General features: G+C 50.0%; 2 protein-coding genes across 2 annotated transcripts in view; one reads left to right on the forward strand and one right to left on the reverse strand.

Annotated features, from left to right (window-relative positions):
• The first annotated feature begins 2,468 nt into the window (after positions 1-2,468).
• On the forward strand, positions 2,469-3,647 carry PTRHD1 (peptidyl-tRNA hydrolase domain containing 1). The gene is made up of 2 exons (XM_041411856.1): positions 2,469-2,699; positions 3,356-3,647. Exons 1-2 carry the CDS (start codon positions 2,508-2,510, stop codon positions 3,524-3,526), a joined length of 363 nt encoding a protein of 120 aa, XP_041267790.1. The 5' UTR covers positions 2,469-2,507; the 3' UTR covers positions 3,527-3,647.
• A 4,312-nt stretch (positions 3,648-7,959) lies between these two features.
• Positions 7,960-25,214, reverse strand: part of LOC121339767 (nuclear receptor coactivator 1-like) — a 21,318-nt gene continuing 4,063 nt past the window's right edge. Inside the window, exons 5-8 of the mRNA XM_041411857.1 lie at positions 22,863-23,016; positions 18,008-18,212; positions 15,505-15,594; positions 7,960-8,213 (exon numbers count right to left, since the gene is read on the reverse strand). Coding sequence (XP_041267791.1) covers positions 8,046-8,213; positions 15,505-15,594; positions 18,008-18,212; positions 22,863-23,016 — 617 coding nt within the window. The 3' untranslated portion in view covers positions 7,960-8,045. The remainder of the gene's footprint in view (positions 8,214-15,504; positions 15,595-18,007; positions 18,213-22,862; positions 23,017-25,214) is intronic.

The following is a 25,214-nucleotide window of genomic DNA, read 5'->3' on the forward strand; positions in this document are numbered from 1 at the left end:
AAGGAGTTTTGGGAAGAATTTAAAGAGTAATTTGGGGATTTTGGGAAGAATTTAAAGAGGAATTTGGGGGTTTTTGGGGATTTGGGGAAGAATTTGGGGAGAATTTTGGGAAAAACTGGAGAATCTCAGGAAGAATTATGGGAAGGATTTTGGGGAGAATTGGGAATTTCAGGAGGAATTCCTGCAAGGAAAGGGGAGAAAATTGGGAATTTTGGGAAAATTTGGGAGAAATTTGGGAAGAATTCCTGCCTGGAAAGGGTCAGAGAGGGGAAAATTTGGGAAAAATTTGGGAATTTTGGGAACTCACCCTGTGAGAATTCCATTTTCTCTTCGTTTTCCTGCTCTTCCTTGCCTGGATCCATCCCTTGGGAATTCCTGGGGTTTGGGGCTGGAAAAGTGGGAAAAATCACAGAAATTTCCAGAAATTTGGGAATTTTTAGGAGGAAAAATCAAAATAATTTTCATATTTTTGGGGGATTTAAATGAGGGGAAAATCCCTTTAATTTTACATAAATTTGGGAATTTTTAATGAGGAAAAAAATCTAATTAATTTTCGATAAATTTGGCATTCTTTATGAGGAAAAAATCCCATTTGTTTTCAGTATTTTATGGAATTTTTAATGAGGTAAAAATCCCATTAATTTCCATAAATTTGCATAATTTTAATGAGGAAAAAATCTCATTAATTTCCATAAATTTGGAAACTTTTTATGAGGAAAAAATCCCATTAATTTTCAATATTTTATGGAATTTTTATGAGGGAAAAATCCCTTTAATTTTCCATAAATTTGGGAATTTTTAAATGAGGAAAAATCAAAATAATTTCCATAAATGAGGGAAAAAAAAATCTCATTAATTTTCCGTAATTTTTATGAGGAAAAAAGTCCCTTTAGTTTTAAGACATGAGGAAAAAAAATTTAATTAATTTTCCATAAATTTGGGAGTTTTAATGAGGAAAAAAATCCCATTAATGTCAATAAATTTTGGGGTTTTTTAATGAAGAAAACGGGGATGGAAAAGGAAAAAAATTCAATTAATTTTATGCAAATTTGGAAACTTTTTATGAGGAAAAAGTCCCATTAATTTTCAATATTTTATGGAATTTTTAATGAGGAAAAAATCCCATTAATTTCCATAAATTTGCATAATTTTAATGAGGAAAAAATCTCATTAATTTCCATAAATTTGGAAACTTTTTATGAGGAAAAAATCCCATTAATTTTCAATATTTTATGGATTTTTTATGAGGTAAAAATCCCATTAATTTCCATAAATTTGGAAACTTTTTATGAGGAGAAAGTCCCATTAATTTTCCATATTTTATGGAATTTTTAATGAGGGAAAAATCCCATTAATTTCCATAAATTTGCATAATTTTAATGAGGAAAAAATCTCATTAATTTCCATAAATTGGAAACTTTTTATGAGTAAAAGGTCCCATTAGTTTTCAATATTTTATGGAATTTTTTTTTGAGGTAAAAATCCCATTAATTTCCATAAATTTGCATAATTTTAATGAGGAAAAAATCTCATTAATTTCCATAAATTGGAAACTTTTTATGAGTAAAAGGTCCCATTAGTTTTCAATATTTTATGGAATTTTTTTTTGAGGTAAAAATCCCATTAATTTTTGATAAATTTGGGAATTTTAATGAGGTAAAAATCCCGTTCATTTCCATAAATTTGGGAATTTTTTAGTGAGGAAAACAGGGATGGGAATGGCAGAAACCCAGCTAAATTTGGGGATTTTTTAATAAGGAAAAATCTCATTATTTTTCCATAATTTGGGGGTTTTTAATGAGGAAACCAAGTGGGAATTTGGGAATGGGGGGGAAAAATGGCGGGAAAGTGACAGGGACGATCTCAAATTGAGGACAGGGACGATCCCAAGCAATGGAACCCGGACAACTCTTTAGAGTGCCAGAAATGACCCCGAAAGCTGCCAGATAATCCCAGAAGAATGACAGGGACGATCCTAAAGAATTATCCCAAAAAATTATCCCAAAAATTTCCCCCAAAACCCGCCGGGACCCCAAATCCCTCCCTGAGGGCTCGGCGCTCACCTCAACTTTCCCGCCTCAGCGCCGCCGGAAGTGCGTCATCACGCGGCTCTCAATTCCGTACACCAACATGGCGGCGCGCAGCTTGCTCCTCTTCCCCGCTTACTCCCGGCAGCCCGCGCGGTTCCGTACGGCAACATGGCGGCGGCGCTGGTGCAGTACGTGGTGCTCCGCGGGGATCTGGCGCGGCCTCCCCGCTCGTGGCCGCTCGGCGCCGTGGTGGCTCAGGGCTGTCACGCCGCGATTATCCCAAAAATTCCCCCCAAAACCCGCCGGGGACCCCAAATCCCTCCCTGAGGGCTCGGCGCTCACCTCAACTTTCCCGCCTCAGCGCCGCCGGAAGTGCGTCATCACGCGGCTCTCAATTCCGTACACCAACATGGCGGCGCGCAGCTTGCTCCTCTTCCCCGCTTACTCCCGGCAGCCCGCGCGGTTCCGTACGGCAACATGGCGGCGGCGCTGGTGCAGTACGTGGTGCTCCGCGGGGATCTGGCGCGGCCTCCCCGCTCGTGGCCGCTCGGCGCCGTGGTGGCTCAGGGCTGTCACGCCGCGCTGGCGGCCGTTCACGGTTACCGGGAGCATCCCGACACCGGCGCGTACCTGGAGCAGGGCGGCGCCATGACAACCGTGGTGCTGGAGGTAAGGGCGGCGCCGCGGGGCATGACGGGAACTCCGCGCTGAGGGGAGAGCCGCCGCCATGTTGGGGGGGGCGGGGGCGCCGTGAGGGAAATCGAGATTTTTGGAGGAAAATCGGGGTTTTTTTGGAAAAAATGGGATTTTTTTGGGATGTTCTGGAGTTGAGGGAGGTGGGAATGGTCAGTTTGGGGGTGCTGAGGGGATTTTTGGCTCGCTGAAAGGAGGGGGAAGCCCGGGGAGGGCTTGGGCTGTGCTGGAGGCTGGGAAGGGCGGGAGGAGGAGCCGGAATCACTGGGGAAATTTAATTGGATTTTGGGAATAATTCCCTCTTGGAATTGGGAATAATTCCTCATGGAATAGCCAGGGCAGTGGTAGAACCCCAAAAATCCCGAAAGGACTTCAAATCCATGTGGATTTAGGGAGATAAAACTCGGTGTGAACGCTTGGATTCCCAAAGCTTTTTCCAACCCTAAAAATCCAAAAAAAATCGGTGTTTTCATATTTCAATCCCACAATAAAAAATAAAAAAAAGCCGGAAATCAGGAATGTGGAAAAAAAAATAAACAACTTAAATCCCACTGTGGAAACGAGAAGCTCGGCTTTGGGATTCGGGAAGAATTTTGGAATTAATTCCCAATTTTTTTTTTTTTTAATTGTAGGCTCCGGATGAAAATTCCCTGCTGGATTTGGCGAAGTTACTGAAGGAAAAAGGTGTTGACCACAAGATTTGGGTGGAAAATCCCGAGGGAATTCCCACGTGCCTGGCGCTCCGGCCTTATCCCAAAAACCTGGTGCAGCCTCACCTCAGGAATTTCAAACTCCTCAAATGATTCCATCTCCGATTTTCCAGGTTTTTTCCTCTCCAAATCCTGGAATTTTGGGATCGAGTTCCGTTTCGGGATGGGGAGTGGTGGGATTTGGTGGTTTTAAAGTGGTTTTTATTCCACCTGCTGATGGAAGTTTTGTGGTTTTGTTTGGGTGTCGTGAGGGGGAGTTTCTGAGGGGAAAAAGGGAGGGAAAATGGGGGGAGAAAGAAGGAAAAGAGTTAAAAATGAAAAGGGGAAAAAAGGAAAAGAGTTAAAAATGAAAAGAGAAAAAATGGAGGAAAATGAGAGAGGAAAATGAGGGGAAAAAAGGGGGGAAAATGAGGAAAATAGGAGGGAAATGAGGGAAAAGGGGAAAGAAAGGGGGGGAAAATGGGGGGAGAAAGAAGGAAAAGAGTTAAAAATGAAAAGAGAAAAAAAGAAGGAAAATGAGGGGAAAAAGGGAGGAAAATGAGGGGAAAAAAGGGGGGAAAATGAGGAAAATAGGAGGGAAATGAGGGAAAAAGGAGGGAAATGGAGGGAAAAAGGGAAAGAAAGGGAGGGAAAATGGGGGGAGAAAGAAGGAAAAGAGTTAAAAATGAAAAGGGGAAAAAAAGGAGGAAAATGAGGGAGAAAATGGGAAAAATGGGAGGGAAATGGGGGAAAAAGGAGGGAAAAACAGGGAAAAAAGGAAAACAAGGTAGGAAATAAAAGGGAAATGAGGAAAATGGGGAAAAATGAGGAAAATGGGGGAAAGGAGGAAAAGGAGGAAAATGGGAGGAAAAAAAGTAGGGAAAAAAGGAAAGGAAGGGAGGGAGAAATAAAAAAATGGGATAAAAATGAGAGGAAAAGGGGGACAAAGGGGAAAAGGAGGAAAAAAGGAAAAGATGGAAAAGGGAAAAATGGGGAAAAGAAGGGAAAAATTGGGGGAAAGAGGAGGAAAAAGGAGAAGAAGGTAAAGGAAAAAATGGGGAAAAAGGAGGAAAAAATGGGAAAGGAAAAGAGTAAAAAGGAAATAAAGGTAAAAGGAAAATGAAAGAAATGGGGAAAAGGAGGAAAAAATGGGAAAGGAAAAGAGTAAAAAGGAAATAAAGGAGAAAAAAGGGGAAAAGGAGGAAAAGAGGGAAAAAGAAAAGGGAAAAATGAAGGGAATGGGAAAAAAAAGAAAAGAAGGGAGGGGAAAAGAAAAAATGGGGGAAAAAGGAGGAGAAATGGGGGAAGGAAAAGAGAAAAAAGTAAAAGAAGAAAGGGAAAAAATGGAGAAAAATAGAGAAAAATGGGGAGAAAAATAGAGAAAAATGGGGAGAAAAATAGAGAAAAATGGGGAGAAAAATAGAGAAAAATGGGGAGAAAAATAGAGAAAAATAGAGAAAAATGGGGAGAAAAATAGAGAAAAATGGGGAGAAAAATAGAGAAAAATAGAGAAAAATGGGGAGAAAAATAGAGAAAAGAGAAATGGGGGAAGGAAAAGAGAAAAAAGTAAAAGAAGAAAGGGAAAAAATGGAGAAAAATAGAGAAAAATGGGGAGAAAAATAGAGAAAAATGGGGAGAAAAATAGAGAAAAATGGGGAGAAAAATGGGGAGAAAAATAGAGAAAAATGGGGGGAAAAGGAGGAAAAAAGGAAAAGAAGGGAAAGGGAAAAATGGGAGGAAAAAGGAAAAAAAGGAGGGGAAAAGAAGGAAAAAGAATAAAAAGGAAAATGGGAGGAAAGAAGGAAAAACCAGGGGAAAAAAGGAGGAAAAAAAGAAAAAAATGATGGAAAAAGGAGGAAAAGGAAAGAAAAGGGAAAGGAAAAATAATGAAAAAAAAGAGGAAAATAAGGAAAAAATGGGGGGAGAAAAAGTGGAGAAAAGGAAAAGAGAAAAACAAAAAAAAAAGTAGAAAATGGGGAAAAAAAACCAGAAAATTAAATAAAAAAAAAAAATTCCCAAATCCCTGGATCCCATTTTTCCATCTCCCACCAGAATTCCTGATTTTCCAGCCCCAAAAATTGAATTTTTGATTTTTTCCCAAATTTCTTTTTCTTCCCCACCCCCAAATTTCCCCCAAAAGCAGCAAAATTTTGGCTGCAGAATCTGAATTTTCCCTTTTTTTTTTTGTTTTCCCCCAGGAATTTTTTAAAGAGAAAAGAACAAAAAAAAATTCCACCTGGAAGAAAAAAAATCGAATTAAATTCCAACCAAACCCCCAAAAAAAAAAGCTTTTTCCTGACAAACAATTCCATTCTTATTCTTTTATTATTATTAATTAATTAATTATTAATTATTATTTTTAAATATCCGAAGCTACTCCAGCTGTTAAACACAATCCAAGCAGGAAAAAAAAAAAAAAAACATTTTATTCCTTTTTTTTTCCAGAATTTTTCCATCTTTTCCCTCAGAAAAAAAAAAAAAAAAATTTATCTAAAAGAACCCCTCCCCCCTCCCCCTTTTTCCTTAAAAATTATTGCAGATTTTCCCATTTTTTTGGAATTTTTTATCATTTTTCCCCTCTTTTCTTGCACTGTACACGAGGTTTTCCCTCCTCACCCCGCGGAATTCCGGAGGGAGCGGCGAAAAATTGGAAAAACCGGGTGAAAATACGAATTTTTTTTTCCTTTTTTTTGTGGTTTTTTTTGGAAAAAAACCCCACAGATTCCACGATTTTTTTTTTTTTTGCTAGAAAAAGCTGATTGTACGCACGAGCCGAAGGGGGAGGGGGGGAATGGGAATTTCAGAGGGTTGGGGGGGAAAAATTGGGATTTTCCCCCGGAATTCCGGAGTTTTTCCTGGGGTTTGGTGGGTTTTTGTTTTTAGTTTTGTGCCCCGCGTCAGATCCAGCTGAGACTGAGCTGCTTCCTCCTCTTCCTCCTCCTCTTCCTCCTCGGTTTTTGGGGCTGTTCCGGGGAGTTCTGGGAGTGGGGAGGGGGGGGTTAAAAATTGGGGGTGGGAAAAAGGGGGAAGAAAATGGGGAAAAAAGGAAAGGGAAAGGAGGGAAAAGGGGAAAAGAAGGAGAAAAAAGGGGGAAAATGGGGGGAAAAAAGGGAAAGGGGGAGAGGAAAAGGGGGAAAAGAAGGAGAAAAAAGGGGGAAAATGGGGGGAAAAAAGGGAAAGGGGGAGAGGAAAAGGGGGAAAAGAGGGAAGGAAAAAGGGATTGGGAAAAACTGGGAAACAGGAAGGGAAAGGGGGAGAGGAAAAGGGGGAAAAGAGGGAAGGAAAAAGGGATTGGGAAAAACTGGGAAACAGGGAAAAGGAAGGGGGGAGGAAAAGGGGGAAAAGAGGGAAGAAAATGGGGAAAAGATGGAGGGAAAAGGGGGAAAATTGGGAAAAAGAAGGAAAAGAGGGAGAAAAGGGAAAAGAAGGGAAAAAGGAATGGAAAAGGAGGAAAAGAGCAGGAAATGGGAATAAAATGAGGGAAAAGATGGAAAGGAGGAAAAGGGAAAAATGGGGAAAAAAGGGAAGAAGAGAGAGAAGGAGGAAAAGGAAAAGGAAGAAGGGAAAAAGAGAAAAAACAGGAAAAAGAAAGAAAAAGGGAAATGGGGAAAAGGGGAGAAGAGGAAAATGAGGGAAAATGAGGGAAGGGAGGAGGAAAAAAAAGAAAAAATGGGGAAAAGGAGGAAAATAGGGAAGAAGATGAAAAGGAGGAAAGAGAAAAAGAAGAGAGGAAAGGGGAAAAGTAGAAACATGGGAAAAAAGGGGGAAAAGAGAGGGGAAAAAGGAGAAAAATCAGGGAAATGAGGGGGGAAAGGAGAAAAATCAGGGGAAAAAGCAGAAAAATGTCGGGAAAAAAGGGGAAAAAAAGAGAAAAATCAGGGGAAGAGAGAGGGGAAAAAAGGAGAAAAAGAGGAAAAGGAAGAAGGGGAAAAAGGAGGAAAAGAGGAGAAAAAATAGGGGAAAACAGAGGAAAAAGGAGAGATATCAGGGGAAAAGTGAGGGGAAGACAGGAAAAAGGGAGGAAAAGGGAGAAGAAGAAAAATTGGGGAAAAATCAGGGAAAAAGGGGGGAAAAGGGAGAAAAATCAGGGAAAAAGAGGAGGAAGAAAGGAGAAAAATCAGGGGAAAAGAGAGGGGGAAAAGGGAGAAAAAGTGGAGAAAAAAATAGGGGAAAAGAGGAGAAATATCAGGGGAAAAAGTGAGAGGAAGAAAGGAAAAAGGGAGGAAAGGGAAAAAGAAGGAAAAGAAGAAAAGTTGGGGGGAAAAAGAAGAAAAATCAGGGAAAAAGAGGAGAGAAAAATCAGGGAAAAAGAGGAGCGAAAAATCAGGGAAAAAGGAGAAAAATGAGGTGAAAAGAGAGGGGAAAAAGGGGAAAAAAATCAGGGAAAAAAGGCCCAAAACCCCAAAAACCAGGGGGTAACAACCCTCGGTGCAAAGCCCACCCCCCTTTCCCCAAAAACCCCCATCCCCCATTTTCCATTTTCCCTCCAAACATTCCGGGGGCGTGGCTGGATATCAAAATTCCCATAAAAAATAGATCCTATATAATAATTTTCTCTCTCTCTTTTTTTCGCGTCCATCTTTCCCGAGTTTTGGGGTTGTTTTTTTTTTGGGAATTCCCGGCGTTCCGGCCTCTATTCCGTCAGCAGCTGCTGCAGGAGGCTCTTCCCTTGTCCCGGCGGCGGCGGCGGCGGAGCAGCGGGATTTTTGGGATTGGCCAACGGAGCCGGCGCGTTGAGGTAGGGATCTCCCACCAGATTCACCGTGCACTGCACGTCGGCGAACACCTGCACCTGCTGCACCTGGGCGGAATTCCCAAAAAAAACCAAAAAAAGAAACAAAAAAAAAAGGGATTTAGCGGATCCGGGGAAGGGGCGGGAGCGGGATCTGGGAACTACGTGAAGCTGGAAACTCACTAGAGGACTTGTGCTCTAGTCTGGGGCCACAACAGAGAAGAACTCTTCGGTCTTCGCGTCCTACGGAAAGAAAAGCGCTGCGGCTCAGCCGGCTCCGGGGGGCGGGAAATAATTCGGGAATGCGGAGGGAAAACGGCTCCTGATGGAGCGTCTCAGGGGGGTTGGGAATGGGGTGGAGCTGTCCTGGAGTTCTGTGGATTGGGAGGCTCCTGGTGGCTCCCAGGTGCTGATCTGGTAAAAAATCTGGGATTTGTGTGGAAAAACGGCTCTGGATGGAGCTGAGATGGGTTTAGAGGCATCTCAGGGGGGTTGGGAATGGGGTGGGTGGAGCTGTCCTGGAGTTCCGTGGATGGGGAGGCTCCTGGTGGCTCCCAGGTGCTCATCCAGGAAAAAAAAATGGGATTATGGTGGAAAAACGGCTCCTGATGGAGCTGGGATGGGGTTTGGAGACATCTCAGGGGGTTGGGAATGGGGTGGGTGGAGCTGTCCTGGAGTTCCGTGGATGGGGAGGCTCCTGGTGGCTCCCAGGTGCTCATCCAGGAAAAAGAAGTTGGGATTATGCTGGAAAAACGGCTCCCAATGGAGCTGGGATGGGTTTGGAGGCATCTCAGGGGGGTTGGGAATGGGGTGGAGGAGGAGCCATCCTGGATTTTCATGGATGGGGAGGTTCCCAGTGCCTCCGGGCACTGATCCAAGGAAAAAATTGGGAATCATCTCAGGGGGTTTGGGAATGGGGTGGGTGGAGCTGTCCTGGATTTCCATGGATTGGGAGGTTCCTGGTGGCTCCCAGGTGCTGATCCAGTTTAAAAAAGTGGGATTGTGGTGGAAAAATGGCTCCCAGTGGAGCTGAGATGGGGTTTGGAGGCATCTCAGGGTGTTTGGGAATGGGGTGGGTGGAGCTGTCCTGGAGTTCCATGGATGGGGAGGCTCCTGGTGGCTCCCAGCTGCTGTTTTGGTAAAAAAACGGGAATTTTGGTGGAAAAACGGCTCTCGATGCAGCTGGGGTGGGGCTGGAGGCATCTCAGGGGGGTTGGGAATGGGGTGGAGATGGAGCCGTCCTGGATTTCCATGGATTGGGAGGCTCCTGGTGGCTCCCAGCTGGTCATCCGGGAAAAAAAATTTGGGATTATGGTGTAAAAATGGCTCCCGATGGAGCTGGGGTGGGGCTGGAGGCATCTCAGGGGGGTTGGGAATGGGGTGGAGGTGGAGCTGTCCTGGATTTCCATGGATTGGGAGGCTCCTGGTGGCTCCCAGGTGCTGATCTGGTAAAAAATCTGGGATTTGTGTGGAAAAACGGCTCTGGATGGAGCTGAGATGGGTTTAGAGGCATCTCAGGGGGGTTGGGAATGGGGTGGGTGGAGCTGTCCTGGATTTCCATGGATTGGGAGGTTCCTGGTGGCTCCCAGGGGCTGATCCAGTTTAAAAAAGTGGGATTGTGGTGGAAAAATGGCTCCTGATGGAGCTGAGATGGGTTTGGAGGCGTCTCAGGGGGGTTGGGAATGGGGTGGGTGGAGCTGTCCTGGATTTCCATGGATGGGAGGCTCCTGGTGGCTCCCAGGTACTGTTTTGGTAAAAAAACTGGGATTGTGGTGGAAAAACGGCTCCCGGCGGAGCTGGGATGGGTTTGGAGGCATCTCAGAGGGGTTGGGAATGGGGTGGGTGGAGCTGTCCTGGAGTTCCATGGATGGGGAGGCTCCTGGTGGCTCTCAGGTGCTGATCTAGTAAAAAATCTGGGATTTGTGTGGAAAAACGGCTCCCAATGGAGCTGGGGTGGGTTTGGAGACATCTCACGGGGTTTGGGGAATGGGGTGGAGCTGTCCTGGATTTCCATGGATTGGGAGGCTCCTGGTGGCTCCAGGTACTGTTCTAGTAAAAAAACTGGGATTTTGGTGCAAAAACGGCTCCCAGTGGAGCTGGGGTGGGTTTAGAGGCATCTCAGGGATTTGGGGAATGGGGTGGGTGGAGCTGTCCTGGATTTTTGTGCATGAGGAGGCTCCTGGTGACTCCCAGGTGCTGATCTAGTAAAAAAAATCTGGGATTGTGGTGGAAAAATGGCTCCTGATGGAGCTTGGGGTTGGGAATGGGGTGGGTGGAGCTGTCCTGGAGTTCCGTGGATTGGGAGATTCCTGGTGACTCCCAGCTGCTGTTTTGGTACAAAAACTGGGATTTTGGTGTAAAAACGGCTCTCGATGCAGCTGGGGTGGGGCTGGAGGCATCTCAGGGGGGTTGGGAATGGGGTGGGTGGAGCTGTCCTGGATTTCCATGGATGGGAGGCTCCTGGTGGCTCCCAGCTGCTCATCCGGGGAAAAAAAGTTGGGATTATGGTGTAAAAACGGCTCCTGATGGAGCTGAGATGGGTTTGGAGGCATCTCAGGGGGTTTGGGAATGGGGTGGGTGGAGCTGTCCTGGAGTTCTGTGGATGGGGAGATTCCTGGTGACTCCCAGCTGCTGTTGGCTCCCGGCGGAGCTGGGGTGGGTTTGGAGGCATCTCAGAGGGGTTGGGAATGGGGTGGGTGGAGCTGTCCTGGAGTTCTGTGGATGGGGAGGCTCCTGGTGGCTCCCAGGTGCTCATCCGGGAAAAAAAAAATTTGGGATTATGGTTGAAAAACGGCTCCTGATGGAGCTGGGGTGGGGCTGGAGGCATCTCAGGGGATTTGGGGAGTGGAGTGGGGACGGAGCCATCCTGGATTTCCGTGGACGTGGAGGCTCCTGGTGACTTCGGGCACTGATCCAAGGAAAAAACTGGGAATTGTGGTGGGAAAACAGCTCCCAGCAGAGCTGGGGTGGGGCTGGAGACATCTCAGGGGGTTGGGAATGGGGTGGGTGGAGCCGTTCCAGACCTTGGAACACTGGGAGGCTCCTGGTGGCTCCAGGGGTTGATCCGGGAAAAAAATCTGGGATTGTGGTGGAAAAACGGCTCTGGATGGAGCTGGGGTGGGGTTTGGAGGCATCTCAGGGGGGTTGGGAATGGGGTGGAGGAGGAGCCATCCTGGATTTTCATGGATGGGGAGGTTCCCAGTGCCTCCGGGCACTGATCCAAGGAAAAAATTGGGAATTGTGGTGGGAAAACAGCTCCCAGCAGAGCTGGGGTGGGGCTGGAGACATCTCAGGGGGTTGGGAATGGGGTGGAGGAGGAGCCATCCTGGATTTTCATGGATGGGGAGGTTCCCAGTGCCTCCGGGCACTGATCCAAGGAAAAAATTGGGAATTGTGGTGGGAAAACAGCTCCCAGCAGAGCTGGGGTGGGGCTGGAGACATCTCAGGGGGTTGGGAATGGGGTGGAGGAGGAGCCATCCTGGATTTTCATGGATGGGGAGGTTCCCAGTGCCTCCGGGCACTGATCCAAGGAAAAAATTGGGAATTGTGGTGGGAAAACAGCTCCCAGCAGAGCTGGGGTGGGGCTGGAGACATCTCAGGGGGTTGGGAATGGGGTGGGTGGAGCCGTTCCAGACCTTGGAACACTGGGAGGCTCCTGGTGGCTCCAGGGGTTGATCCGGGAAAAAAATCTGGGATTGTGGTGGAAAAACGGCTCTGGATGGAGCTGGGGTGGGGTTTGGAGGCATCTCAGGGGGGTTGGGAATGGGGTGGAGGGAGCTGTCCTGGAGTTTTGTGGATTGGGAGATTCCTGGTGACTCCCAGGTGCTGATCTAGTAAAAAATCTGGGATTGTGGGAGAAAAACGGCTCCCGATGGAGCTGGGGTGGGGCTGGAGGCATCTCCGGGGGTTTGGGAACGGGGTGGGTGGAGCCATTCCAGACCTTGGAACACTGGGAGGCTCCTGGTGGCTCCAGGGGTTGATCTGGGAAAAAAATCTGGGATTATGGAGGAAAAACGGCTCTGGATGGATCTGGGGTGGGGCTGGAGACATCTCAGGGGGGTTGAGGAATGGGATGGAGGAGGAGCCATCCTGGATTTCCATGGAATGGGACATTCCTGGTGGCTCCCAGGTGCTCATCCGGGAAAAAAATTTGGGATTATGGTGGAAAAACGGCCCCAGAACGGAGCTGGGGCGGGTTTGGAGGCATCTCCAGGGGGTTTGGGAATGGGGTGGGTGGAGCTGTCCTGGAGTTCTGTGGATTGGGAGGCTCCTGGTGGCTCCAGGAGCTGATCCCGGGAAAAAAATTGGGATTGGTGTGGAAAAAAGGCTCCGAATGGAGCTGGGGTGGGGCTGGAGAATGGGGTGGAGGTGGAGCCATCCCGGATTTTCAGGGATGGGGAGGCTCCCAATGGATGACAGGTGGTGATCCCAGAAAAAAAAAAATTGGGATTGGTGTGGAGAAACGGCTCCAGAAGGAGCTGGGGTGGGGCTGGAGACATCTCCGGGGGGTTGGGAATGGGCTGGGTGGAGGTGGATCCATCCCGGATTTCCATGGATGGGGAGGCTCCTGGTGCCTCCCAGGTGGCTGATCATCCGGGGAAAAAAAGTTGGGATTATGGTGTAAAAACGGCTCCTGATGGAGCTGAGATGGGTTTGGAGGCATCTCAGGGGGTTTGGGAATGGGGTGGGTGGAGCTGTCCTGGAGTTCTGTGGATTGGGAGAGTCTTGGTGGCTCCAGGATCTGATCCAGGGAAAAAAATAGGGATTATGGTGGAAAAACGGCTCCAGAAGGAGCTGGGGTGGGGCTGGAGACATCTCCAGGGGGTTTGGGAATGGGATTGGTCGTGGGGTGGGTGGAGGTGGAGCCATCCCGGATTTCCATGGATGGGGAGGTTCCTGGTGGCTCCCAGGTGTTGATCCCGGAAAAAAATTTGGGATTATGGTGGAAAAACGGCCCCAGAACGGAGCTGGGGCGGGTTTGGAGGCATCTCCAGGGGGTTTGGGAATGGGATTGGTCGTGGGGTGGGTGGAGGTGGAGCCATCCCGGATTTCCATGGATGGGGACGTTCCTGGTGGCACTGGGCAATGATCCAGGAAAAACATTTGGGATTTTGGTGGAAAAAAGGATCCGGTGGAGCTGGGGTGGGGCTGGAGGCATCTCAGGGGGTTGGGGAACGGGCTGGGTGGAGCTGGAGCCATCCCGGATTTCCAGCTCCCGGCGGCTGCGGCAGCAGGAGCGACGTTCCGGGGTTTTTGGGTGTGGCTTTGGTGGCGCCGTGGTGGCTTCAACCCAAGGGTGTCACCCAGTGGTGTCACCCAACACCGGTGTGACCTTGGTGGCTTCAACCCAAGGGTGACACCCAGTGGTGTCACCCAACACCGCTGTGACCTTGGTGGGTGGCTTCTACCCAGTGGTGTCACCCAACGCTGGTGTGACCTTGGTGGCTTCAACCCAAGGGTGTCACCCAGTGGTGTCACCCAACACCGGTGTGACCTTGGTGACTTCTACCCAGTGGTGTCACCCAACACTGATAGGACCTTGGTGGCTTCAACCCAAGGGTTGTCACCCAATGGTGTCACCCAACACCGGTGTGACCTTGGTGACTTCTACCCAGTGGTGTCACCCAACACTGATAGGACCTTGGTGGCTTCAACCCAAGGGTTGTCACCCAATGGTGTCACCCAACACCGGTGTGACATTGGTGGCTTCAACCCCAGTGGTGTCACCCAGTGGTGGCACCCAACACCGGTGTGACCTTGGTGGGTGGCTTCTACCCAGTGGTGTCACCCAATGGTGTCACCCAACGTTGAGGTTACCTTGGTGGGTGGCTTCTACCCAGTGGTGTCACCCAGCACCAGTTGGACCTTGGTGGCTTCAAGTTCAAGAGGTGTCACCCGATGGTGTCACCCAACATTGGTGTGACCTTGGTGGCTCCATCCCCAGGAGGTGACACTCACTGGGTGACACCAACGCTGGTGACACCAAGGTGGCTTCAACCCCAAGAGGTGTCACCCAACGCTGGTGTGACCCTGGTGGGTCCAGCCCCAGGAGGTGTCACCCAATGGGTGTCACCAACACGGGTTGGACCCTGGTGGCTTCAACCACACGGGATGCCACCAACCTCGGTGTGACCACGGTGGCTTGAAGCTCAATGGGCGCCACCCACTGCTGGTGACACCGCGGTGGCTCCAACCCCAGGAGGTGTCACCCAATGGGCTTGAGGTAACCATGGTGCCACCAGTGCTGGGTGGCCCCCCTTGGGTGGCACCTCTTGGGGTTGGAGCCACCAGGGTCACTCCAGCATTGGTGGCACCATGGTGGCTTCAACCCCAGGAGATGTCACCCACTGGGTGTCACCCAACACTGGTGGGACCCTGGTGGCTTCACCCCAAGAGGTGTCACCCAATGGTGTCACCCAACACTGGTGGGACCCTGGTGGCTTCACCCCAAGGGGTGTCACCCAAGGAGTGCCACCCGGCATTGGTGGCACCCTGGTGGCTCCAACTCCAGGAGGTGTCACCCAATGGGTGTCACCCAGTGCTGGTGTGACCCTGGTGGCTCCAACCCCAATGGGTGTCACCCAGTGCTGGTGTGACCCTGGTGGCTCCAACCCCAATGGGTGTCACCCAGTGGGTGTCACCCAGCTCCAGCATGACCATGGTGGCTTAAGCCCAATGGATGCCACCCAACGCTGGTGACACCATGGTGACTTCAAACCCAAGGGTGTCACCCAAGGGGTGTCACCCAATGCTGGTGACACCATGGTGACTTCAAACCCAAAGGTGTCACCCAAGGGGTGTCACCCAATGCTGGTGTGACCTTGGTGATCTCAACCCCAAGAGGTGTCACTCAATGGGTGTCACCCAACACTGGTGGCACCATGGTGGCTCCAAGCCCAAGGGGTGTCACTCAATGGGTGTCACCCAACACTGGTGTGACCATGGTGATCTCAACCCCAACAGGTGTCACCCAATGGGTGTCACCCAACGCTGGTGTGACCCTGTTGACCTCAACCCCAAGAGCTGTCACCCAGTGGTGTCACCAATGCTGGTGGCACCATGGTGGCTCCAACCCCAGGAGGTGTCACCCCATGGGTGCCACCCAACGCTGGTGTGACCCTGTTGACCTCAAGCCCAAGAGCTGTCACCCACTGGGTGCCACCCAACGCTGGTGTGACCCTGGTGCTTCACCCCAACCGTGACCTGGAAGAACCTTCCAACCCAACCCAACCCAACCCAACCAAGCCATGGTGGCCTTCCGTAACCGCGGCTGCGGGACTGTCCCGCTTGTTTTCCTGGGAATGTCCCCGAGCCCTGGAGCTGCTGAGCTGTGGGATGAGTTTGAGGAGCACCAACTGACCTGGGCGCCGTCGGCCTCGGCCTTGAGCAGCTCGCCCGAGCCCAGCTGGTTGCAGTAGAGCCCTGGAGGCCTCAGCGCCGCGTCCGGGACCTGCCGGAGACAACGGCCGCGCTCAGCCGGAATGCCGGGACCTCGGAATGGCGCCGAGCGCCGAGCGGTGGGGTTTGGGATGGAGATCATGTGAGCGGTGGGGTTTGGGATGGAGATCCCGTGTTTGGTGGGGTTTGGGATGGAGATCCCGTGTTTGGTGGGGTTTGGGATGGATCCCGTGTTTGGTGGGGTTTGGGATGGATCCCGTGTTTGGTGGGGTTTGGGATGGATCCCGTGTTTGGTGGGGTTTGGGATGGAGATCCCGTGTTTGGTGGGGTTTGGGATGGATCCCGTGTTTGGTGGGGTTTGGGATGGAGATCCCGTGTTTGGTGGGGTTTGGGATCCTCACCCCGTTTGGTGGGTTTGGGATGGATCCCGTGTTTGGTGGGGTTTGGGATGGATCCCGTGTTTGGTGGGGTTTGGGATGGAGATCCCCGTCCCATTTTTGATCCCATTCCTCACTCCCAGGATTCCACAGCCCCATTTCCAATCCCATTCCCGATCCCATTCCCGATCCCATTCCTGATCCCACTCCCGATCCCATTCCTGATCCCATTCCCCATCCCATTCTTGATCCCATTCCTCATTCCAGGATTCCACGGCCCCATTCCCTATCTCATTCCCAATCCCATTCCCGATCCCATTCCCAATCCCATTCCCGATCCCATTCCCAATCCCAATCCCATTTCTTATTCCCAGCTTCCCAGTGATCCACGGCCCCATTCCCAATCCCATTCCCAATAATCAGGGATCCATGGCCCCAGTCCTGATCCCATTCCTGATCCCATTCGCTATTCCCAACGGAGCAGGAACGGATGCACAGCCCCATTCCCGATCCCAATCCCAATCCCGTTCCTGTCTCATTCCCAATTCCCAGGGATCCACGGCCCCATCCCAGCACCTGGAACCTCTCCAGATGTTCCTGCACCTCCAACCCCGCCCAGCTCCATCCCATTTCCAGTGGAAACAGGAACAGATCCACGGCCCCATTCCCGATCCCATTTCCAAAGATCCGTGGCCTCATTCCCGATCCCAGTCTTATTCCCTATTCCCACGGATCATGGATCAATGGGGGATCCCAGCACGGGGCTGGGATCTGCTCCAGCTTTCTCCCATCTCCTTCCCACCCATTCCCGATCCCATTCCCAGTGATCCAGGGCCCCATTCCCGATCCCATTCCCAGTGATCCAGGGCCCCATTCCCGATCCCATTCCCAGTGATCCAGGGCCCCATTCCCGATCCCATTCCCAGTGATCCAGGGCCCCATTCCCAATCCCAATCCCAGGGATCCACAGCCCTATTCCCAATCCCATTCCCAGTGATCCAGGGCCCCATTCCCAATCCCAATCCCAGGGATCCACAGCCCTATTCCCAATCCCATTCCCAGTGATCCAGGGCCCCATTCCCAATCCCAATCCCAGGGATCCACAGCCCTATTCCCAATCCCATTCCCAGTGATCCAGGGCCCCATTCCCAATCCCAATCCCAGGGATCCACAGCCCTATTCCCAATCCCATTCCCAGTGATCCAGGGCCCCATTCCCAATCCCAATCCCAGGGATCCACAGCCCTATTCCCAATCCCATTCCCAGTGATCCAGGGCCCCATTCCCAATCCCAATCCCAGGGATCCACAGCCCTATTCCCAATCCCATTCCCAGTGATCCAGGGCCCCATTCCCAATCCCACCCGTTCCTGTCTCATTCCCAATTCCCAGGGATCCACGGCCCCATCCCAGCACCTGGAACCTCTCCAGATGTTCCTGCACCTCCAACCCCGCCCAGCTCCATCCCATTTCCAGTGGAAACAGGAACAGATCCACGGCCCCATTCCCGATCCCATTTCCAAAGATCCGTGGCCTCATTCCCGATCCCAGTCTTATTCCCTATTCCCACGGATCCATAGCCCCATTCCTGATCCCATTCCTGATCCCGTTCCTGATCCCGTTCCTGATCCCATTCTTGATCCCATTCCTGATCCCATTCCCTATTCCCAATGGAAATAGGAATGGATCCAGGGCCCCATTCCCGATCCCATTCCCAGTGATCCACGGCCCCATTCCCAATCCCATTCCCAGGGATCCATGGTCCCATTCCTGATCCCATTCCTGATCCCAATCCCAATATAATTCCTGATCCCATTCCCAAATCCATTCTCATTCTCTATTTCCCGGGATCCACGGCCCCATTCCCGATCCCATTCGCAGGGATCGAGGGCCCCATTCCCGATCCCATTCCCAGTGATCCACGGCCCCATTCCCAATCCCATTCCCAGGGATCCACGGCCCCATTCCCGATCCCATTCCCAATCTCATCTCCTATTCCCAGTGATCCATGGCCCCATTCCCGATCCCATTCCCGATCCCATTCCCGATCCCATCCCCATTCCCCTCGTGGCCGTCCCGGCAGCACCGACCTGCTCCGAGCACATGGAGTTGATGCCGGCCATGACGGGATTCATGGGAATGCCGCCGCCCATGGCGCCCATGCCGGGAACGCCGCCGGGAACGCCGCCGGAGCCGCCGGAGCCGGAGCCGGGGCCGGGGCCGGCCATGGAGACGGTGATGCTCATGTTGTTGTACATCCCCTGCGGCGCCGCCGCGCCCGCCGGCCCGAAAACACTGCAAAACCGGGAAAAAGCGTCGGGAATGGCCGGGATCCCGGAAGAATCCCGGAATTCCAAAGGGTTCCCGCGGGGGGATGGTGGAGGTTCGGTCCCGGCGTCCTGGGGCCGCGCAAGATTTCCTCGGATGCTGTCGGGGATTTTCTGGGAATTCCTTCCCGAATTCCTCCTCCTTTCCCAGGGGATTCCCTTTGTTCCGTGAGGAATTGGGATTTAGGGAATTCCAGGATGGTTTGGGGGGGAAGGGGCCTTAAGGAGGAACCCTGGGAATACTCCAGGATCTGATTTGTCCTTGGGAAAATCCCAAGGATGAGACGGCCACGGATTCGCTGGGAATTCCAGCCCAGCTGGGAATTCCTTCCCAAATCCCTCCCCTTTCCCAGGGAATTCCCTCCGTTCCCAGCTCTCCCAGCCTGCCATTGGATCCATCCCCATCGCGACTCCCCTCCAGGAAGGAATTTTAGGAATTCCCTGGGAATTGGGGACTCCAGGAAGGGTCTCCCTTCCCTTTTCCATCCCCAAATTCCTTAAAAATCCCTGGGGATGGATCCTGAGTGTCCTGGATCCCAGAATCCTGGAATTCTTTGGGATGGGATCCATGGAGCTTCAATCCCACCCCATTCCCATCCCGAACTGCTCCAGCCTTTCCTGGGACACTCCCAGGGATTCTCTGGGAATTCCAGCCCAGCCGGGAATTCCTTCCCAAATCCCACCCCACTCCCCCCTTTCCCTGGAGCTGCTCCCATTCCCAAACCCCAATCCCATTCCCAAATCCCAATCCCATTCCCAGGGACGCACGGCCCCATCCCAAGGGCTGGAATTCCTCGGGATGTCTCTGCACCCCCAAGGCCGTCCCGGCTCCCAGCGAAGGGATCTTGGATCCTTCGGGAATTTCCTGGATGATCGGCAGGAGCAAAGATTTTTGGGATTTCGGGATGGGGATCCCCGTGGGGGGGTTGGGATCTGCTCCAGCTTCATCCCAACCCCTTCCCGATGCCATTCCCGATCCCGTTCCCCATTCCCAGGGATCCACGGCCCCGTCCCAAGGGCAGGAGGTGATTCCAAAGGGAGATTCCCATGGATGATTCCACTGAATGATTCCCAAAGGATAATCCCAGTGGCTGACTCCCACGGATGATTCCAATGGGTAATTAATTCCAATGGAAAATTCCCATGGACAATTCCAATGGGTGACTCCCATGGATAAACCCAATGGATGATTCCAATGGATGATTCCAATGGGTAATTCCCATGGATAATTCCCATGGCTGAGGAATTCCTTCCCAAATCCCACCCCACTCCCCCCTTTCCCTGGAGCTGCTCCCATTCCCAAACCCCAATCCCATTCCCAAATCCCAATCCCATTCCCAGGGACGCACGGCCCCATCCCAAGGGCTGGAATTCCTCGGGATGTCTCTGCACCCCCAAGGCCGTCCCGGCTCCCAGCGAAGGGATCTTGGATCCTTCGGGAATTTCCTGGATGATCGGCAGGAGCAAAGATTTTTGGGATGGGGATCCCCATGGATCAACGGGGGATCCCCGTGGGGGGGTCGGGATCTGCTCCAACTTCATCCCAACCCCTTCCCGATGCCATTCCCGATCCCGTTCCCCATTCCCAGGGATCCACGGCCCCGTCCCAAGGGCAGGAGGTGATTCCAAAGGGAGATTCCCATGGATGATTCCACTGAATGATTCCCAAAGGATAATCCCAGTGGCTGACTCCCACGGATGATTCCAATGGGTAATTAATTCCAATGGAAAATTCCCATGGACAATTCCAATGGGTGACTCCCATGGATAAACCCAATGGATGATTCCAATGGATGATTCCAATGGGTAATTCCCATGGATAATTCCCATGGCTGATTCCCGTGGATAATTCCAATGGAAAATTCCCATGGATAATTCCCATGGCTGACTCCCATGGATAATTCCAATGGGTAATTAATTCCAATGGATAATTCCCATGGATAATTCCCATGGCTGACTCCCGTGGATAATTCCAATGGGTAATTAATTCCAATGGAAAATTCCCATGGATAATTCCCATGGCTGACTCCCGTGGATAATTCCAATGGGTAATTAATTCCAATGGAAAATTCCCATGGACAATTCCAATGGGTGACTCCCATGGATAATCCAAATGGACGATTCCAAAGGATGATTCCAATGGGTAATTCCAAAGGATAATTCCCATGGCTGACTCCCGTGGATAATTCCAATGGGTAATTAATTCCAATGGAAAATTCCCATGGACAATTCCAATGGGTGACTCCCATGGATAAACCCAATGGATGATTCCAATGGATGATTCCAATGGATGATTCCAATGGGTAATTCCAAAGGATAATTCCCATGGCTGACTCCCATGGATAATTCCAATGGAAAATTCCCATGGATAATTCCCATGGCTGACTCCCATGGATAATTCCAATGGGTAATTAATTCCAATGGATAATTCCCAAGGATAATTCCCATGGGTGACTCCCGTGGATAATTCCAATGGGTAATTAATTCCAATGGAAAATTCCCATGGACAATTCCAAAGGATGATTCCATTGGGTAATTCCAAAGGATAATTCCCATGGCTGACTCCCGTGGATAATTCCAATGGAAAATTCCCATGGATAATTCCAATGGGTGACTCCCATGGATAATCCAAATGGACAATTCCAATGGACGATTCCAATGGATGATTCCAATGGTAATTCCAAAGGATAATTGCCATGGATAATTCCAATGGACAGTTCCAGAAGATGACTCCAGTGGATAATTCCAAAGGGTAATTCCCACATAAAATTCCAATGGATTATTCCAGTGGATGATTCCCACGGATAATTCCAATGGAAAATTGCAGTGGATAATTCCTGTTGGTGACTCCCATGGATGATTCCAAAGGATAATTGCAAAGAATGAATCCAATGGATGATTCCAAGGGATAATTCCCATGGAAAATTCCAAGCGATGCCTCCAATGGACAATTCCACCGGATAATTCCAGTGGGTGATTCCCGTGGGTGAGTCCAATGGAAAATTCCAACGGACATTTTCAAAAGATGGCTCCAGTGGATGATTCCAAGGGAAAATTCCAATGGGTGACTCCAATGGATAATTACTTCCAAAGGATAATTCCAAAGGAGAAATCCAATGAGTGACTCCCATGGATAATTCCAATGGATAATCCCAATGAGTGACTCCCATGGATAATTCCAATGGATTATTCCAAAGGGTGACTCCAATGGATAATTCCAATGGATAATCCCAATGAGTGACTCCCATGGATAATTCCAATGGATTATTCCAAAGGGTGACTCCAATGGATTATTCCAATGGATAATCCCAACGGATAATCCCAATGGATAATTCCAATGAGTGACTCCTATGGATAATTCCAACGGATAATCCCAATGAGTGACTCCCATGGATAATTCCAGTGGATTATTCCAAAGGGTGACTCCAGTGGATAATCCCAATGGATAATCCCAATGGGTAATTCCAATGGGTGACTCCAATGGATAATCCCAATGGGTAATTCCAATGGGTGACTCCAATGGATTATTCCAATGGATAATCCCAACGGATAATCCCAATGAGTGACTCCCATGAATAATTCCAATGGATTATTCCAAAGGGTGACTCCAATGGATTATTCCAATGGATAATCCCAACGGATAATCCCAATGGATAATTCCAATGAGTGACTCCTATGGATAATTCCAATGGATAAATCCCCTGGACAACTCCCATGGACGATTCCAGTGGATAATTCCAAAGGATTCCTCTCATGGGTAATTCCCGTGGGTAATTCCAATTAATAAATCCAACGGACAATTCCAACGGATAATCCCCATGGAAAATTCCAGTGGGCAATCCCAATGGACGATTCCAGCGGGTAATTCCAATGGGTGACAATCCCGAAGGACGATTCCAATTGACAATCCCAATGGATAATTTCAAAGCATTATTCCAAGGGACGAATCCGTGGGAAAATCCCAAAGGACATTCCGATGGCCAGTCCAAAAGGACAATCCCAATGGACATTCCAATGGCCAGTCCAGAAGGACAATCCCAAAGGACATTCCAATGGCCAGTCCAAAAGGACAATCCCAAAGGACATTCCAATGGCCAGTCCAGAAGGACAATCCCAATGGATGGCCCCAAAGGACAATTCCCACGGATAATTCCAATGGACAATCCCAATGAGTGACCCCGATGGACAATCCCAATGGGCAATTCCAAAGGATGATTCCATTGGACAATCCCAATGGACAATCCCAATGAGTGACCCCGATGGACAATTCCAAAGGACAATTCCAAAGGATGATTGCATTGGACAATCCTAATGAGTGACCCCGATGGACAATCCCAATGGACAATTCCAAAGGATGATTCCATTGGACAATCCCAATGGACAATCCCAGTGAGTGACCCCAAAGGACAACCCCAATGAACAATCCTAATGGACAATCCCAATGGACAATTCCAAAGGATGATTCCATTGGACAATCCCAATGGACAATCCCAAAGGACGATTCCATTGGACAATCCCAAAGGCCAATCCCAATGGCCAACCCCAAAGGCCAATCCCCACGGCCGCTTCCAAAGGGCGCTCCCGACGCCCCGGGCCCTCGCCGGGGCCGGCCCCTCACCCGTTATTCCCGACGGCTCCGGCCTGCCAGGATTTCAGCTCCGGCGATTGGTAGCCGGGCGCGGGCGGCGCCGGCGGCAGCTGCGGCGACATCAGGGGGCTGCCGGGGCTGAGCGCCGGCGCGAATCCCGCCGGATCGCTCTGCGGCGCCATCCCTGCCAACCCGGGAGCGCCGTCACCGGCGGAAGGCTCCTCCCGCAGTCCCACATCTCCCATCCCGAATATCCCAAAGATCCTGAATGTCCCGAATGTCCCAAACACCCCGAATATCCCAAATACCATGAATACCCCAAATATCCCAAAGATCCTGATTATCCCGAATATCCCAAAGATCCTGATTATCCCGAATGTCCCAAAGATCCTGATTATCCCAAATGTCCCAAACACCCCGAATATCGCAAATACCCCGAATATCCCGAATTCCCCAAACACCCCGCATATCCCAAATACCCCGAACATCCCAAATGTCCCAAACACCCCGAGTATCCCAAATACCCCGAATGTCCCGAATTCCCCAAACACCCCGAATATCCCAAATACCATGAATACCCCAAATATCCCAAAGATCCTGAATATCCCAAATGTCCCAAACACCCCAAATACCCCAAACACCCCGAATATCCCAAATACCCCGAATGTCCCGAATACCTCAAACACCCCGAACATCCCAAATGTCCCAAACACCCCGAATATCCCAAATACCATGAATACCCCAAATATCCCAAAGATCCTGAATATCCCGAATATCCCAAGTACCCGGGCATCCCGTACCTGCCCCCGAGTATTGGAAGAGGTTCCTGAATATCCCAAATACCCCGAATATCCCAAATCCCCTAAATATCCCAAATATCCCAAATGCCCCAAAGCCCCGTGCACCTCGTACCTGCCCCTGAGTACTGGGAGAGGTTCCCGAACACCCAGAACATCCTGAATATCCCAAATATCCCAAATATCCCAAAGATCCTGCATGTCCCAAATACCCTGAATACCCCGAATATCCTCAATATCCAGATTATCCCAAATATCCTGAATACCCAAAACATCCCAAATCTCCCAAACCCCCATGTCCCCCCTACCTGCCCCCGAGTATTGGAAGAGGTTCCTGAATATCCCAAATATCCTGAATGTTCCAAACTCCCTGAATATCCCGAATGTCCCAAATTCCCCAAATGTCCTGAATACCCCAAATACCCCAAACAAATCCCCCAAATATCCCAAAGATCCTGCACATCCCAAATACCCTGAATATCCAGAATATCCCAAATACCCTGAACATCCAGAATATCCCAAATACCCTGAATATCCAGAATATCCCAAATACCCTGAATATCCCAAATACCATGAATACCCCAAATATCCCAAAGATCCTGCACATCCCAAATACCCTGAATATCCAGAATATCCCAAATACCCTGAACATCCAGAATATCCCAAATACCATGAATATCCAGAATATCCCAATACCCTGAATATCCCAAACACCCCGAATACCCCAAACACCCCAAATACCCCAAAAACTCCGAACCCCGTACCTGCCCAAGTACTGGAAGAGGTTCCCGAATATTCCAAACACCCTGAACACCCCAAAATGTTCCAAATACCCCGAATGTCCCAAATCCCCCGAATACCCCAAACCCCAAATGCCCCGTACCTACCCCAAAGGACTGGAAGAGGTTCCCAAATATCCCAAACACCCCAAATCCACCGAATACCCCGAATGTCCCAAATGCCCTCAATACCCCAAACACCCCGAAAACCCCAAAAACCCTGAATACCCCCAACACCCGAAATATCCCAAACCCCGTACCTGCCCCTGAGTACTGGAAGATGTTCCCAAATACTCCAAACACCCCAAATACCCCAAACACCGTGCCCCGTACCTGCCCCCAAGTACTGGAAGAGGTTCCCGAATATCCCGAATACCCCAAACACCCCAAATATCCCGAATGTCCCAAATACCCCGAACACCCCAAATGCCCCAAACCCCGTACCTGCCCCTGAGTACTGGAAGATGTTCCCAAATACTCCAAACACCCCAAATACCCCAGACACCCCAAATACCCCAAAAACCCTGAATACCCCAAACCCCCCTGCCCCGTACCTGCCCCCAAATACTGGAAGAGGTTCCTGAATATCCCAAACACCCCAAATACCCTGAACACCCCAAATACCCTGAACACCCCAAATACCCCAAACACCCCGAACACCCTGAACACCCCAAATACCCCGAACACCCCAAATACCCTGAACACCCCAAATACCCCAAATATCCCAAACACCCCAAATACCCTGAACACCCCAAATACCCCAAATATCCCAAACACCCCAAATACCCTGAACACCCCAAATACCC

The sequence above is a fragment of the Onychostruthus taczanowskii genome, unplaced genomic scaffold, assembly GCF_017590055.1.
Source record: "Onychostruthus taczanowskii isolate IOZ18803 unplaced genomic scaffold, ASM1759005v1 scaffold371, whole genome shotgun sequence".
Taxonomy (NCBI): domain Eukaryota; kingdom Metazoa; phylum Chordata; class Aves; order Passeriformes; family Passeridae; genus Onychostruthus; species Onychostruthus taczanowskii.